Here is a 15,491-nt window from a genome sequence, read left to right on the forward strand (position 1 = left end):
AAGATAAAACAAAAACTAACTCACCAGAATAGGACAAAACAAACAGAAGGAACAGAGCCCAAGAAAAGACACAAGAAATGGATACAGATGCAGAGACCTACTCGCTCGCACACTCAGGAATCCCATAAAAACACCAAACTGGAAGCCATAATATATACACAAAGGACCCATGGGGTAAAAAGATAGAGGAAAAACTTAAGTAAAATAAAAGATAAAAAAATTTAAAAATCCCTGACATGACATTAGGAGACAAAAAAAATCTCTAAAGATGCCATTGAGTTCATTTTCTGTTGACCCTCTACTGCTGGGCATGCAGCCCACCCTTAAGAGTAGTTTGTTTCCCCAGTGAGACTCCTTTAGAGAAAACTAATTTCTTATTTGCAAATGGTTATCAATTGGCGATTGCTTCAGGGTTAGGAATGAGGGCATGTGTCCACTTCTCCTTTCAGCTGTAGGACCCCATCTGGTGTGGACTCATGCAGGCCCTGTGCATGCTGTCACAGTCTCTGTGAGTTCATATGTGTGTCAATCCTGTTAATTTAGAGGGCCCTATTGCCTTGGTATCCTCCATAACCTCTGGCTCTTACACTCTTTCTGTCTCCTCTTTTGAAAGGAAGCCATAATATATACACAAAGAACCTGATGCAGATCCATGCAGGATCCATGCTGCCTCAGTCTCTTTGAGTTCATATGTGTTTTGATCATTAGAGGGATTTGTTTTCTTGGTGTTCTCCATCCCCTCTGGCTCTTAAACCTTCTCTGATGGTGTCTGTGCAAGGTACTTACGTAGCTAGAGTTTTCCAGTTCTGCCTGGCCCACGGTCAGGACAAATCTCTCTCACCTGCCAGTCTCACAGCCACTCAGACCCAACCGAGTAAACACACAGAGACTTATATTGCTTATAAACTGTATGGCCGTAGCAGGCTTCTTGTTCTTATATCTTAAATTAACCCATTTCTATTAATCTATAAGTTGCCACATGGCTTGTGGCTTACCAGTATCTTTTACATGTTGCTTGTCATGGCGGCGGCTGGCAGCGTCTCCCTGCCTCAGCCTTCCACTTCCCAGAATTCTCCTCTCTACGTTTCCTGCCTATACTTCCTGCCTGGCTACTGGCCAATCAGTGTTTTATTTATTAACCAATCAGAGCAACACATTTAACATACAGAACATCCCACAGCACACTTATCTTTGAGTATAGCAGAATGTCATTAGGAGTCATTTTATTGCTATGTTCTTTTAGTAGAAGAGTAATATTTGGTTTTGCTCTAGGTCCTGGGCTATCTAGTCTCAGCTTCTTGGTCATCCCAGCAGTGTTGGTTATGGGTCTATCTTTTGGAGTGGGCCTTAAATCAAATCAGATATTGGTTGGTTAGTCCTACTAGATTTATGCCACCATATCTTGCAGGCAGGACACCATTGTAGATCAAAGGGTGAATAGAGTTTTCAAAAAAATAAAAATGGCTAAGCAGTATCTCAAAAAGTGTTCATCCTTCCTAGCAATTATGGCAATGCAAATTAAAACAGCTTTGGTATTTCATCTTACCCCAGTCAGAATGACAAAGATCAACAAAACGAACAACAAATGCTGGTGAGGACATGGGGAAAGAGAAACTCTAATTCACTGTTGGTAGAATTGCAAACTACTGCAGCTGCTTTAGAAGTCAGTATAGAGAATTCTCAAATAAGCCAAAAATAAGTCTACCCTATGATCCATATTACACTCCATCACTGTTAAGCCAAGGCCTTTCTTTTCTTGTTTATCCCCAAGATTACACATTAATATAAATATTTCAAATTTTAAAAGTCCTATAATATTTAAAAAATTAAACACTTAAAAATTGTCTATAAAATATCCAGTCTCTTTTAAAATCCAAAGTTTCTGTGAAATTCCAAAATCACTTTAAAAGTTCAAACTCCAACAGTATAAATAATTCAACATCCAATATCTAGGATCCACTCATGATCTTCTAGACTCCTCCAAAGGCCTTGGGTCATTTCTTTAGCTTCGCCCTGTGTAGCACACACAGCTTGTTTTATAGGCTCTGGCTGGCTCCTCTTCACTACTGCTGTTGTTATTGGTGGTCATCCCATGGTACTGGCATCTCCAAAATGCTGGGGTCTCTTGCAGCAATTGGGCTGCATTTTCGCCAATAGCCCCTCCTGGGCTCTATCAGGGACTGCAGCCCTGCCACTCAGAGCCAATCCTCAGCTTTTCTCCATGACCCCTCATGCCTTCAAAACCAGTACCATCTGGGTGGCTCTTAAACTATCAAGTTTGGCTACCAGCACAAGGTACAACCTTGTCCTCCTCTGGAACACAGCTCCTGTGTGCAGACCCTGTGATAACACTTCCCAGAAGTCTTAACCTCAATGATGCTGGTGTCTTCCTAATCACAGCCGATTCTTCAGCTGCAGCTGACCAAACACCACAGATTCTTTACACAAATGGCCTGATAGAGTCTTTGCTTTCATCTGAAACTTTACAAGCCAGGCTTTCATTGTTTGGACTACATTCAACATTCTTTATCTTAAAGACTCCTACAGAACAGCCCACTGAAGTCTCAACACTCAATGGATTTTCTAGCCCAAAGATCCAAAGTACTTTTACAATCTTCCCAAAACTTACATGGCCAAGTCTGTCATAACAACACTTCACTCCTGGTACCAGTTTCTTTCTTAGGGTTATCACTGCTGTGATGAAATACCATGGCAAAAGCAACTTAGGGAGGAAAGGGTTTATTTGGCTTACTTTCACATTACTGTTTATCATTAAAGGATATCAGGACAGGATCTCAAACAGGGCAGGAACCTGGAGGCAGGAGCTAATGCAGAGGCCATGGAGGAGTGCTGCTTACTGGCTTGCCTGCTTACTTATAGAATCCAGGACTACCAGTCCAGAGGTGGCACCACCCACAATGGTCTGGGCCCACTGTTAATCATTAATTAAGAAAATGCCCTACATGCTTGCCTACAGCCCTTAAGGAGACATTTTCACAATTGAGTTTCCCTTCTCGCTGATGATTCTAGCTTATATCAAGTTGACATCAAACTAGCCAGCACAGTTAGCTAAGTCCTCATTGCCTCCAACTGTCACTTTTCTTCTTCATCAGTGCTAACTCTCTAAGGCATGGGTCTGTAATCCTGGCACTCAGGAAGCTGAGACAAAAGGATCTTGAGTTTGAGGCCAACCAAGGCTACATAATGAGTGCTGGGTTAGCTTTGACTACAAAGTGAGACAATGCCTTAAAAATGATAGATAGGTAGGTAGGTAGATAGACAGACAGACAGACAGACAGATAGATACATAAATACATACATACATACATAGATTCATAGATAGATACATAGATAGACAGGCAGACAACTAAGGAAATCCTGCCATTTGCCACAACAGATGGCTCTACAGGATATAATCCTTAATGAAATAAGTCAAGTATGGAATGAAAAATGTGGTATGATTTCACATATTATGTGGAAAATAAAAAATTCAACTATACAGAGATAGAGGATAAAGAAGTAGTTACTGGGAAAAAGACAACTGGGGAGAAATAGGAAATATAGATCAGGAGATACACAGTAGCAGAGGAGTAGGATGATCAAGACTATAAATTTAATGTACAATGTGAGTATAGTTAATAATAGTTTATAAATGTTAATTTGCTTAATAAATAACTAATCATTTTATTGTCTACATGTATCTCATAATACCATGTTACTTACATTAAATATACGCAATAAAATTTATTTAAAAAGAAACATTTGTTCAAGAAAATATCTACTGAACTTTAGGTAGTAAAAGCAGAAACATGTGGTCTGTTTTAGATATTCTTTATTCCTACTCTAGCTCCATTATCAGTATTTCTATAAGAGTAGACAAACCAAGAAAACTAGCAACTATGCTGTCAATGTGAACTAACGATTTGGAAAAGAGTTCAGTGTAGCCGAAAGTTGCCCAGTCCTGCTCAGTCCCACAGCTGCCATTATTATAATAACCACTAAGAGGCTTGGTATTAATTATTTATCAGGACACAAGGAAAAGTGACTGCTGAACCTTGCCAAGACAGGGCAATATGGTCTTTCAAAATATTCTGCTTCTGAAAATGGTCTGTCAGATATTCTACACCTATAGCCAAAAGTGGATGCCCCAACATTACAGAGGACTTTGGGTGACTGTCCAGGCAGCCAGATATCTCTGTCATTTCTAGAATTTTGGAAGTTGCTTGCAATGCACTTCTGGTTTACTCAGATAATATCCTTCTGGGGTCTTTGATGGAGTTGAAAACAAGATAGTTATAATTACAGTTTTCCTTGGTTACAATAAAAGGTAAATTAGACATGAAACTTTAGACTTACAAATATAGGATAGATGATAGAGTATTTTCTTTAATTTTGCTAAATACAAATAGACTAAATATTATAACTATAATTCTTGCTTGATAACTGTTTTTTTATATGTAATTTTACTATGTTAAAATGAAAACCTTCCTTTTTGATTAGACAGAAAAGGGGAAATGCTGTGGGATGGTCTTTCTGTATGCTGTGAATATGTGTTGCTACCATTGGTTAATAAAGAAGCTGCTCTGGCCTATGGCAAGACAGTCTATAGCCAAGCAGGAAATCCAAAGAAAGAGCCAGGGAGGAGGGAGGAGTCAGAGCAGACACCATCCAGCTGCCCAAGGAACAAGATGCCAGCAGACCGGTAATGCTGTGGCCATATGGCAAAATATAGATGAATAGAAATGGGTTAATTTAATATGTAATAGCTAGCTAGCAATAAGCCTGAGCCATAGACTACACAGTTTGTAATTATTAAGCTTCTGAGTGATTATTTTAAAAGCTGCTGTAGGACTGTGGGACTGGGGCAGGACAGAGGAAAGTATCTGACTACAGTTCAGAGAAGCCCATGCCCTGGGTTTTGTGGAGACAAGAAACACACTAAAAGAATACTCAGAAATCTAACAAGGTGAACCAGAGAATGAGGTAGTTATAAAGGGTCTTGAAAAGCTCCAATGTGCATTTTGTGTTTGGAAAGATGCATACTTCGGCAAGTCTGTATGCACACTAAAAAAAAGATGGAAAATTGCAAGTGTATTCTACTTGTCCCTGGAAGAAAATGAAGCATTGTGCAGGCACAAAGAAGACATGAGAAAAGGGGAAAGTAAAAACCATGATAGACTTGTAAGTGTGAATATTTAATGTGACTCAATTCACACATATATCTATTGGCAAAGGGCATAAACATTGATGGTTTAAGGTTTTTTAAGAATGACTTTTGAATAACAGTTGGGATGCCTATAACCTATTCCAGGGATTCTCAATCTCAGAACTATGACACATACACTGAAAGTTTTGCACCCTCTAATCGCTCATTATATATATATATATATATATATATATATATATATATATATATATATTCCTACAGCCTTACTTAATTAATGTATTAGTTATTTCAGTATTTGTGTGGAACCCTCATGGTTTTCTATATGCAAAATCATACCTTCATTTCTTTTTTTCATCTAATTACCCTGGATTGGATTTCTAGTCCTATATTCAATAGAAACAGCAACTGTGACCTTTCTGTCTTGTTTATGATCTTAGAAGAAATATTTCAACTTAAGACCTCCAAAGAGTCAAAACAATCTTGGCCAGAAAGAACAAAAGTAGAGACATCATACTACCTAATTTCAAAAGACATTACAAAGCTATAGTAATCAACACAGTATATATAACTGCTATAAAAATAGACAAATTGACCAGTGGAACAGAGAGTCACTGTTCTAAAGTACACATGAAAATCCCCCAAGATAGACCACATTCTGAGCCATAAAACAAAGCTCAAAAAAGGTTAAAGGAATCTAAAGACAGAATGTTTTCTCAGTATAATAGAATTAACTAGAATTAAATAGCAGAAAAATACAAAAGTTCCATGCACTTAGAAATTAAGCTATAGGCATTTAAATATACTATTTAACAGTTTCAAGTAAAATAAAAACATTCTGAACTAAATTAAAATGAGTATACAGTTTACAAAAAGTTTTAGAAAGCATTAAAGTAGTGGTTAGAAGGAAATATATTGCAATAAATGCATACAGTAGAAAAGAAGGTCTAAAATTAATAGCCTAAGTTATAACATTAAGAAATAGGACAAGAGCAAATTAAACTTAATGAACAGTCAAAATTTGGCAAGAAACAGATTGAAAATGGGAGACAAGAAAATCTATGAACCCAAAAATGACTTCCTTGAAAGAAATAAAACTGATAAATCTTTAGCCATGTTAATCAAGATAAAAGGGAAAAGAAACAAATTACCAACATCAAGAAAATTAGCTTGATGTTGATTAGCTACAAAAAAGTCAAGAAAAATATTCCATTCATATTAGCTCCCAAAATAAAGTAAAATACTTAGGAATAAATTTAACCAACAAAGTATCATCTCTGTATTCAAAACTATAAAACGTTGACAAAAGAAACTTGAGAAGACAGAAAAAATACATTGTTGGAGCATCTATAGTCATTGCAGATATAGTCAAGTTTAAAAAGTTATAATAATTGCCATCTTTATAAGAAGAGGCTGACTTCAAAATAATGTACAGAACTATGTGAAGATGGGAGCAAGGATTGAAGTGATGCTTTTATAAGCAAGCAAGCAAACAAACCAAAAAGCCAAGAATTGCTGGCAAGTGAAAGAAAACAGAATAGGTTAGGTAAAGGAAATTCTCTCCTAGACCTTTGAAAGGAGTGCAGCCTTTCCAATACTGTGGTTTTCCAAAGACCCTTAGAATTGTGAGAAAATATATTTCCATGTTTCATTCAATCTGTTTACTGCTCTAGTTAGCCATGTCAACCTGGGAGAGTGGGCCTAAAAATTAGGTGCTCTAAAGTCTTATGTAAAAGCCAACTTTATTCAGAACATCAGATAATTTATACTCTGAGGGTTAAGAAGACTCACCTGAGCAAAATATACAATTACAAGGACAAGCCACATGTGGCAAAAAAGTTTTTTTTTTTCTATAGAGGTGTATGAGTAACAACAGCTGAAATAAACTAACACCTATTCACTACACCTGGTAGGGGCACAAAAGCACATTCCAAGAACAATTCTGTGCTTTTGAACAAACTGAGGTCACAAGACTTTTGTTTTCTTGGAGTTTTCTCACAAGCACTCAGAATTTCCCTTACACGACTCCATTCTTGGACTGTGTTCTGACACTATCCAGTTTGAAATCCTTTCAGGAGCCTTAGGAATCAATACAAGGGGTAAAGCTCTCTCTACCCCTTTACCTTGTAGTACTTTCTGTGGTTGTAATATCCCTAGTCTATGTGCTTTAAACACTTTTCCATGAATATTGAGGCTTTCTTTTTTTCCTAGAATGATACAGGGTATGGAGTTTGGCTGGAGCACTGCAGAGTTATCCCTAATTAAGCTGGGATTTTAGTGTTGCCTGGTGTTTTTTCTTTCTTGTGATTTCTACAATAATCTTGGAGATAAGTCTCCAGATAACATTCCAACTCTACTGAAAGCATGTTCAAACTACACAAAAAGTATTTTTTTGTGGTACAACAAAACAAACATTTAATAGTATTGAGTTGTGTATTTAAATGATTAATATGGTATATTTTATGCTATCTATTTTTACCATAATTAAAAAATAATAGTATTTCCTCACACATCTCTTACCCAAATGATCTTCACGTTGGTGCCAAGTACAATTCACAGACTTGGAAGCTGTATGGCACCAATGGATGGATAATGAAAATAAACTTTTAAAGTTGGACAGATGAAGAGCTTGACCTATGTCTCCTCTCTTCATCAAATTCTGGAGCCTGCTTTGTAGGTGCAACAACTTATGGCACCACATCCTAGAAGACAAGAGAGAGTAACAATATAACATAATTTTACGAGGCCATGGGAATAATGCTACAATTATAACTATAGCTATAAGTATTATAAAACAATAGGTTTAATGATCTCAATTAGACAAACCAGATATCTGAAAAGCATAGTTATCTTAATTTGTTGTATGGGAAGAGAGGGAGAAAGCCATGTAACCAAGATAAATCTATGTGGCTCTTGATGTGAACCTATTTAATGATCTGACAAATAAGTAGTAAAGTTACTAAAAACAAAATGCTAATTTTGAATGGACTTGTGTATATATGTATGTGGGTTTGATAATAGGGACTGAATTTCATGCTGATTTATGGGATGAAACTAATAACATAAAAAGCCCATAGCTAGAGACTCAAAAGAATTTAGTGATTTCTTGGGAGCATTCTGAAATAATAGGCTATGAAGTTGGTAACTAAAGTTAAATTTATTGAGCTTTTGTGGATGAGAGCAAAGAGGAGAATAATGAAAGGCCTCTATTGATATACATATGGCTATATTTATTTTCTTCTCTGTTTTTTGTTTCTCACCTCCTGCAAAGAGGTATTATCTATGATGGGTCCCATAAATAAGAGATGGATTTTCTATTTTTAAAATGTTGAAAACACAAAAAAGGAATGCAGATTAAGTTAATATGTGATTTGTAAAGTCTAAAATATTTGCTGTCTCTTCAAAGAAAAAATCCTAACCCACAGTATAATACTTAGTTTTTACTCAAATACACCCAGCAACATAAAAATAAGTCCTTCCAAATCCACTCTTAAGCAGCTGTAAATTCATTCATTTTGCCCAATAAATAGTAACATATATTAATTATATATAGAATGCATCTATATATTATATATTATATATACCAGAATTCATCTCTCTCTGCTTGCTTGCTCCTGATATCAAAGCTACAATTAGTTGCTACTTTTGCCAGGCCTTCCCTATCACGATGGGCTACCTCAAACCATTAGCCAAAATAAATCCTTCCTTTTAAAAGTTGTTCTGTCAGATATTTTGTCACAGCAATGAGAAAAGTTACCAACACAACCAGGTCACTTAGGAAAGAGGAAATTTTGGCCCCATATTTCCATTTCTCTTGATTTCTTCAATATATAATGTCTTCTGCCATGTGATGATAGAACAAAAAGACCTTCATGAGATATGGCCCTTCTACCGTGGACTTGGTAGCCCTCAGAACTTTTATTAAATTAATTCGTAAGTTGTTTTTTATGCTACTATAAGAGCATTTAGGAATTTGAATTTGCAGTTGATAGTATATATAAAATACAACAGATTTTTGTATTTTGACCTTGCTAAATCACTTTTTCTTCCAGTAACTGTTTTTGGAGATTTCTTAGGATTTCCTGTATAAGGGATGACATGTATGAACAACAGCTTTATATCCTGCTTTCTAAACTTTGTGCCTCATATTTCTGCTTCTTGTATTCTTGTACAATGAGAGAGAGAGAGAGAGAGAGAGAGAGAGAGAGAGAGAGAGAGAGAGAGAGGGAGAGAGAGTTAGGAATTCAAGTACAATACTAAACAGAAATACATGGCTTATCCTGTTTCATTTTTAATTAAAATTTTATTTTTTGATTTATTTTAAAATTTAGTGTAGACGAATTTCTAAACAGTCTTATTAAATAAGAAACACAGAGCCATATACAGGGGTGAAAGCCATAGAGATCAGAGAAATGGCTCTGTGTTTCTTATTTAATAAGACTGTTTAGAAATTCGTCTAAATTTAGAATTATTTATTTTACTTTATGTGCATGAATCTTCTACCTGCATGTATGTATGTGTATCTTGTATGCAGATATGTGAGGCATGTTTATCAGGCATTTTATCAAAATATTGATTTCACAAAATAAATTATTAAGTGTTATCTCTCTAGCTTTATTTAAAAAGTTATGCAAAATATTGGTAATGTTTCTTCCTAATTTTTGAGATTTTATTTATTTTTATTGTATAGGTATTGGCATTTTGTTGGTATATATTGCCTGTACTGTGCATCATATGCATGCAGTGCCTATAGAAGCCAAAAGAGAACATCAGATCCTCTAGAATTGGAGTTACAGACGTTTGTGAGTTGTCATGTGGGTTCTGGGAACTGCACCTGGGTCCTCTGATAGAGCAGCCAGTGCTCTTAAGCACTGAGCCAACTCTTCATTCCCCCATATTCCTTCCTTCAAAGTTCAGCAGAGTTTACTAGACAAAAAACTAAAGGCAGGAGGACAAAATGACTCAGCTGTTTGATCTCTAAGATCCACATGGTGGAAGGAAAGAACCAACTTTCTCAAGTTATCTTCTGACCTCTACATATATGTTGTGGCATATGTACATGTACACATACACATAAAATAAGTAAAATGCAATTTTAAGAATTAAATGTAGGGCCAGTAAGATGGTGCAGTGTATAAAGGCATTTATTGCCAAATCTGAAGACCTGAGTTTGATCCTCAGGACACACATGTTAGTAGGAGATTCCTGCAAGTTGTTCTCTGACCTTTACATGTGCATATATGTATGTGCATAAAAAAACCAAAGGCATCCAAAATCCATCCAATGAAATAATAGAAAAACAAATCTAGAGAATGAAAGGGACATCAAAAAACAAGAGGCATTTAGAATCCCAAATAGTCATAACCAGAGAAAGGTCTTTCTATGACATATTATAGTCAAGATGTCAAAAATACAAAGCAAATATATAACATTAAAGGCTATAATATGAACATAGCTGAGCAAGTGCCCTTGTGGTATGATTGAGCATTCCTTGGGTATATGCCCAAGAGTGGTATAGCTGGATCTTGGGGGAGATTGATTCCCAATTTTCTTTTTCTTTTTTTTTTTTTTTTTTTTTTGGTTTTTCAAGACAGGGTTTCTCTGTGTAGTTTTGCGCCTTTCCTGGAACTCGCTTTGGAGACCAGGCTGGCCTTGAACTCACAGAGATCCGCCTGGCTCTGCCTCCCGAGTGCTGGGATTAAAGGCGTGCGCCACCACCGCCCGGTGATTCCCAATTTTCTAAGAAAGCGCCATATTGATTTCCAAAGTGGTTGTACAAGCTTGCATTTCCACCAGCAGTGGAGGAGAGTTCCCCTAGCTCCACATCCTCTCCAGCATAAGCTGTCTTCAGTGTTTTTGATCTTAGCCATTCTGACAGGCGTAAGGTGGTATCTCAGAGTCATTTTGATTTGCATTTCCCTGATGATTAGGGATGTTGAGAAATTCCTTAAATGTCTTTCAGCCATTTGAGTTTCTTCTGTTGAGAATTCTGTTTAGTTCTATAGCCCATTTCTTAATTGGACTGTTGGGCATTTTGATGTCTAATTTCTTGAGTTCTTTATATATTCTGGATATCAGTCCTCTGTCAGATGTGGGGTTGGTGAAGACCTTTTCCCGTTCTGTAGGCTGTCGCTTTGCCTTGTCGACCATATCCTTTGCTCTACAAAAGCTTCTCAGTTTCAAGAGGTACCATTGATTGATTGTTTCTCTCAGTGTCTGTGCTACTAGTGTTATATTTAGGAAGTGATCTCCTATGCCGATGCTCAATCATACCACATGGGCACTTGCTCAGCTATGCTCATATCAGCATTGTTTGTAATAGCCAGAACCTGGAAACAACCTAGATGCCCTTCAACTGAAGAATGGATAAATAAAATGTGGTACATATACACAATGGAATACTACTCAGCAGAGAAAAACAATGACATCGTGAGGTTTGCAGGCAAATGGATGGATCTAGAAAAAAATCATCCTGAGTGAGGTAACCCAGACTCAGAAAGACAAACATGGTATGTACTCACTGATAGGAGGATACTAGATGTAAAACAAAGATGACTAGACTGCTATTCACAACTCCAGGGCGGCTACCTAGAAAACAGGACCTCAAGAAAGACACAGGGATCACCCAATGACAGAGAAATGGATGAGATCTACATGAATAACATGGATGTGAGTGGGGGTAATGAAGGGCAACAGTAGAGGGAAAGAGCTTAGGGGAGCGGGAGATCCCAGCTGGATCAAGAACAGAGAGGGAGAACAAGGAATAAAAGACCATGATAAATGAAGACCACATGAGAATAGAAAGAAGCAAAGTGCTAGAGAGGCCCACAGAAATCCACAAAGGTACCCCTACAATAGACTACTAGCAATGGTCAAAAGACAGCCCGAACTGACCTACTCTGGTGATAGGATGGCCAAACACCCTAATTGTCTTGCTAGAAACCCCATCCAATGACTGAGGGAACCAGATGCAGAGATCCACGGCCAGGCCCCAGGTGGAGCTCCAGGAGTCCAATTGGCGAGAAAGAGGAGGGATTGTATGAGCAAGAATTGTTGAGACCAAGGTTGGAAAAAACACAGGGACAAATAGCCAAACGAATGGAAACACATGAACTATGAACCAATAGCTGAGGAGCCCCCAACTGGATCAGGCCCTCTGGATAAGTGAGACAGTTGATTAGCTTGATCTGTTTGGGAGGCATCTAGGCAGTGGGACCAGGTCCTGTCCTCAGTGCATGAGCTGGCTGTTTGGAACCTGGGGCTTATACAGGGACCCTTGGCTCAGCCTGGGAGGAGGGGACTGGACCTGCCTGGACTCAATCTACCAGGTTGAACTGAATCCTCAGGGGAGTCTTTGCCCTGGAGGATATGGGAATGGGGGGTGGGCTGGGGGCAAGGGGGGGGGGCGGGAGTGGGGAGAACAAGGGAATCCGTGGCTGATATGTAAAATTAAATTAAATTATAAAATAAAATTAAAAAATTTGTTCTTTAAAAAAAGGCTATAATAGGAAATAAAGAAAAGCACTTATTCATCTACAAGGCAAGAATATTAGAATAGTATACCTCTGATCATCAATGCTAAAAACCAGGAAAGCATAGAATGGTATAGTCAATCCTTAGAAGTAAACAATTGTCTATCAAGATTGCAATCTTGAAAAAACATATTTTTGAGTTTCATATAAATAGGAAAGTTTATTATAGATTCATAAGTAGGAGTAAAAGAAGGCGGGGAAGAGGGAGAGAAGAATGTTTATAGAGAACAGGGCTCTTGCATAAGAGGAAGGGTCCCAGGAGATAGGATACTATCAAGCTACTGGGGCCTTTTTTAAAAAGACTGATGGCAGAAACTAGGATGAAGTATGGGGAGGGGTATGAGCTGATTAGTCCAGTTGTCCCAACAAGGTGTTTAGGTGCCTCCTCTCTTTAGCCATGTTGTCACATAGAGGCTTTAGGCAAAAGTACTCACTTAGGAGATTAAAAAAAAAAAAACTAAACCAAAAACAAGAACTAGAACCCTCTTCTGGCATTTCTCCAGTAAGGGCATTTTTGGAACTGCTGCTTTGAGGTTTCTGTCTCCTCTTCTCATCATTCTCCTCATCTAAAGAAGTAACCCTGAAATCAATTAGGAGTCAGACAAGGGATCAGAGCCCCCAAATACTCCAGCAATTCTGGCCTCCAGTAGTACAGGATCAAGGACAATTTTAGTTTATGGCCAAGGGCATGAATTGGAGCCCCTACATCTAAACTGTCTGTTCTGGGTTTTTTTGTTTTTGTTTTTTTAATCTCCTGTCCTCATCATTCTCTCCTCTGAAGAAGTAACCTTAGCTGCCATTAGGGAATTGGGGTCATGATCTACATGGCCTTTTAAAGCTGAGTAGGGTTGTAAGGTGCAGCAGTTGGGGTCTTTCCAAGGAACCTTGAATGTTCATCAGTGGTTTTATTTGAATAACTGTCAGATGTAGGGTGGAAAGGAAGTCCTTGGCTGGTGCCTGTAAAGATATATAAGAAAGTAAAGACAAGAGTTATTAGCATTCCTGTGAAGCTGAAGGCTGGATTGCCTTGGAGACCCCGAATTGTGGGAGATGCCAGAGCAATGGGATGCCGGTTGAGGAAAGCTGCTAACAGGGAGTGGAACCAGCCCAAGAGAGAGAGAGAGAGAAGTGTGTTACAGTCAACAAAGCTAAAAGGAGTCTGACATCAGACATGGAGATGCTGAGTTTGGAGTCTGCCCAGCTGGTTTTTGGTTTTGCTTTGGTCCAGTATTTCCTTACTATGTTTCCTTTCCTCCATTTTGGAGCAGTAATATATATCCTATGCCATTATATGTTGGAAGTATATGATCTGTTTTTTTCATTTTGATTGCACAGGGGTTACAGTTAAGAGATTACATGCATCTCAGAAGAGACTTTGAACTTCACACTTTTAAACAAGTTTGAGAGTGTTATAGACTATAGGAACTTTTGAAGTTGTACTAAATATATTTTGCATTATGGTATGGCTACAAGCCTATGGAGGCCAGGTAGTGGAATGTGGTGGTTTGAATAAAAATGGCCCCTATAGGCCCATGAGAAAAGGCACTATTAGAAAGTGTGGCCTTGATGGAGTAGGTATGGCTGTGTTGAAGGAAGTGTGCCACTGGGGCATGGGGGGTGCACTGAGGTTTCAAAAGCTCAAGCCAGGCCTAGTGCTGGGAGGCCCTGCTGGTCAGAGGTGGTAGTCTATCATGGACTGGCAGCTCTCTGAGCTCAGCAACATGGACTACACCCTCCCCCTGGGAGAAGGCACCCTGTTCTCTACCTGACCTTATTTGGAGACTATCTCTAGGCCCAGATGCCTCTTATCTATAGTGTGATCTTGGACGCAGTTCTCTGCAGAAGCTTTCCCCCCCGGTTGCCTATATGGTAATTAGACATTGTGCTAGGAACATTAGGATAGGACTATGCTTCCACATATGATAACTAAGACTTGTACTAGGAGATTTATGATAGGAGTGTGCTGTTTAATGCAAATTAGGTGATTCCCTAGTTACTGTTCCCAATCCTATATATTCCCTATACTCTGGGATAAAGCTGAGCAGATTCACCGAAGCTGTCTCCCAGAGAGTTGTCTCTGTTGTGTTCACAGGCTGTCCAAGGCTTTCTGTCATTACTTCTGCCCCTTGTCCTCATGGACTGGTGGCCAACAGGCTGCAAGGAAAAGGGAGAGCCACAGCCTAGTGGCTCACTGTCTCTTCCTGCTGCCTGCTGATCCATATGTAAAACTTTCAGCTACTGCTCCAGGACCATGTCTGCCTGCATGACGCCATGCTTCCCGTCATGATGATAATGGACTAAAACTCTGAACTGTAAGCCAGCCTCAATTAACTGTTTTCCTTTATAAGAGAAAAACAGGGTTAGTAGCATTCCAAATCCTAGGCAGAGAACCAAGACAGGCCTAAAGAAAAGACATTTTAAAATATCAGAATTTAAAGTTCATTAGCATCTCTTGATGGGCTCAAAACATCTATTCACGGGACTCTTCTCAAGGGTTTTTCTTTGGTCTCCAAGGCTAGACTCTTGAGTGATAAACCCAGGACTAGTTTTCAGGCACTTTGATAGCTGCTGAGTGGCTAGAATCAGTGTGAAATCTTTCTCAGGTAGCTTCTAGAGAAGGAAAGAGAGGGTAGATTTAGCCATCATTTGACTTTTAAGTTAACAACAATAGTTAAAACCAATCTCTCTTGGCTGCAGTGTTGAACTGAGCCAAGGTCATAATGTTCTATATCTGAGCAGCATCTTCCTTATCAAGAAGAAAATCCTCAATGAGAAAATATTGCCTAATATTATCT

At 38.3% G+C, this 15,491-nt stretch overlaps 1 protein-coding gene across 2 annotated transcripts in view; it reads right to left on the reverse strand.

The window, feature by feature from the left end:
* The window catches only part of Tmlhe (trimethyllysine hydroxylase, epsilon), a 118,256-nt gene that overhangs the window by 35,791 nt on the left and 66,974 nt on the right, over positions 1–15,491 (reverse strand). The window contains exon 2 of one of the 2 annotated variants that reach the window (XM_059251304.1): positions 7,685–7,866. The exons of the other annotated variant lie outside the window; for it this stretch is intronic. Coding sequence (XP_059107287.1) covers positions 7,685–7,865 — 181 coding nt within the window. The 5' untranslated portion in view covers position 7,866. The remainder of the gene's footprint in view (positions 1–7,684; positions 7,867–15,491) is intronic. 2 annotated transcript variants of the gene reach the window in all.

The sequence above is a fragment of the Peromyscus eremicus genome, chromosome X (genome assembly GCF_949786415.1).
Source record: "Peromyscus eremicus chromosome X, PerEre_H2_v1, whole genome shotgun sequence".
In the NCBI taxonomy this organism is placed as follows: domain Eukaryota; kingdom Metazoa; phylum Chordata; class Mammalia; order Rodentia; family Cricetidae; genus Peromyscus; species Peromyscus eremicus.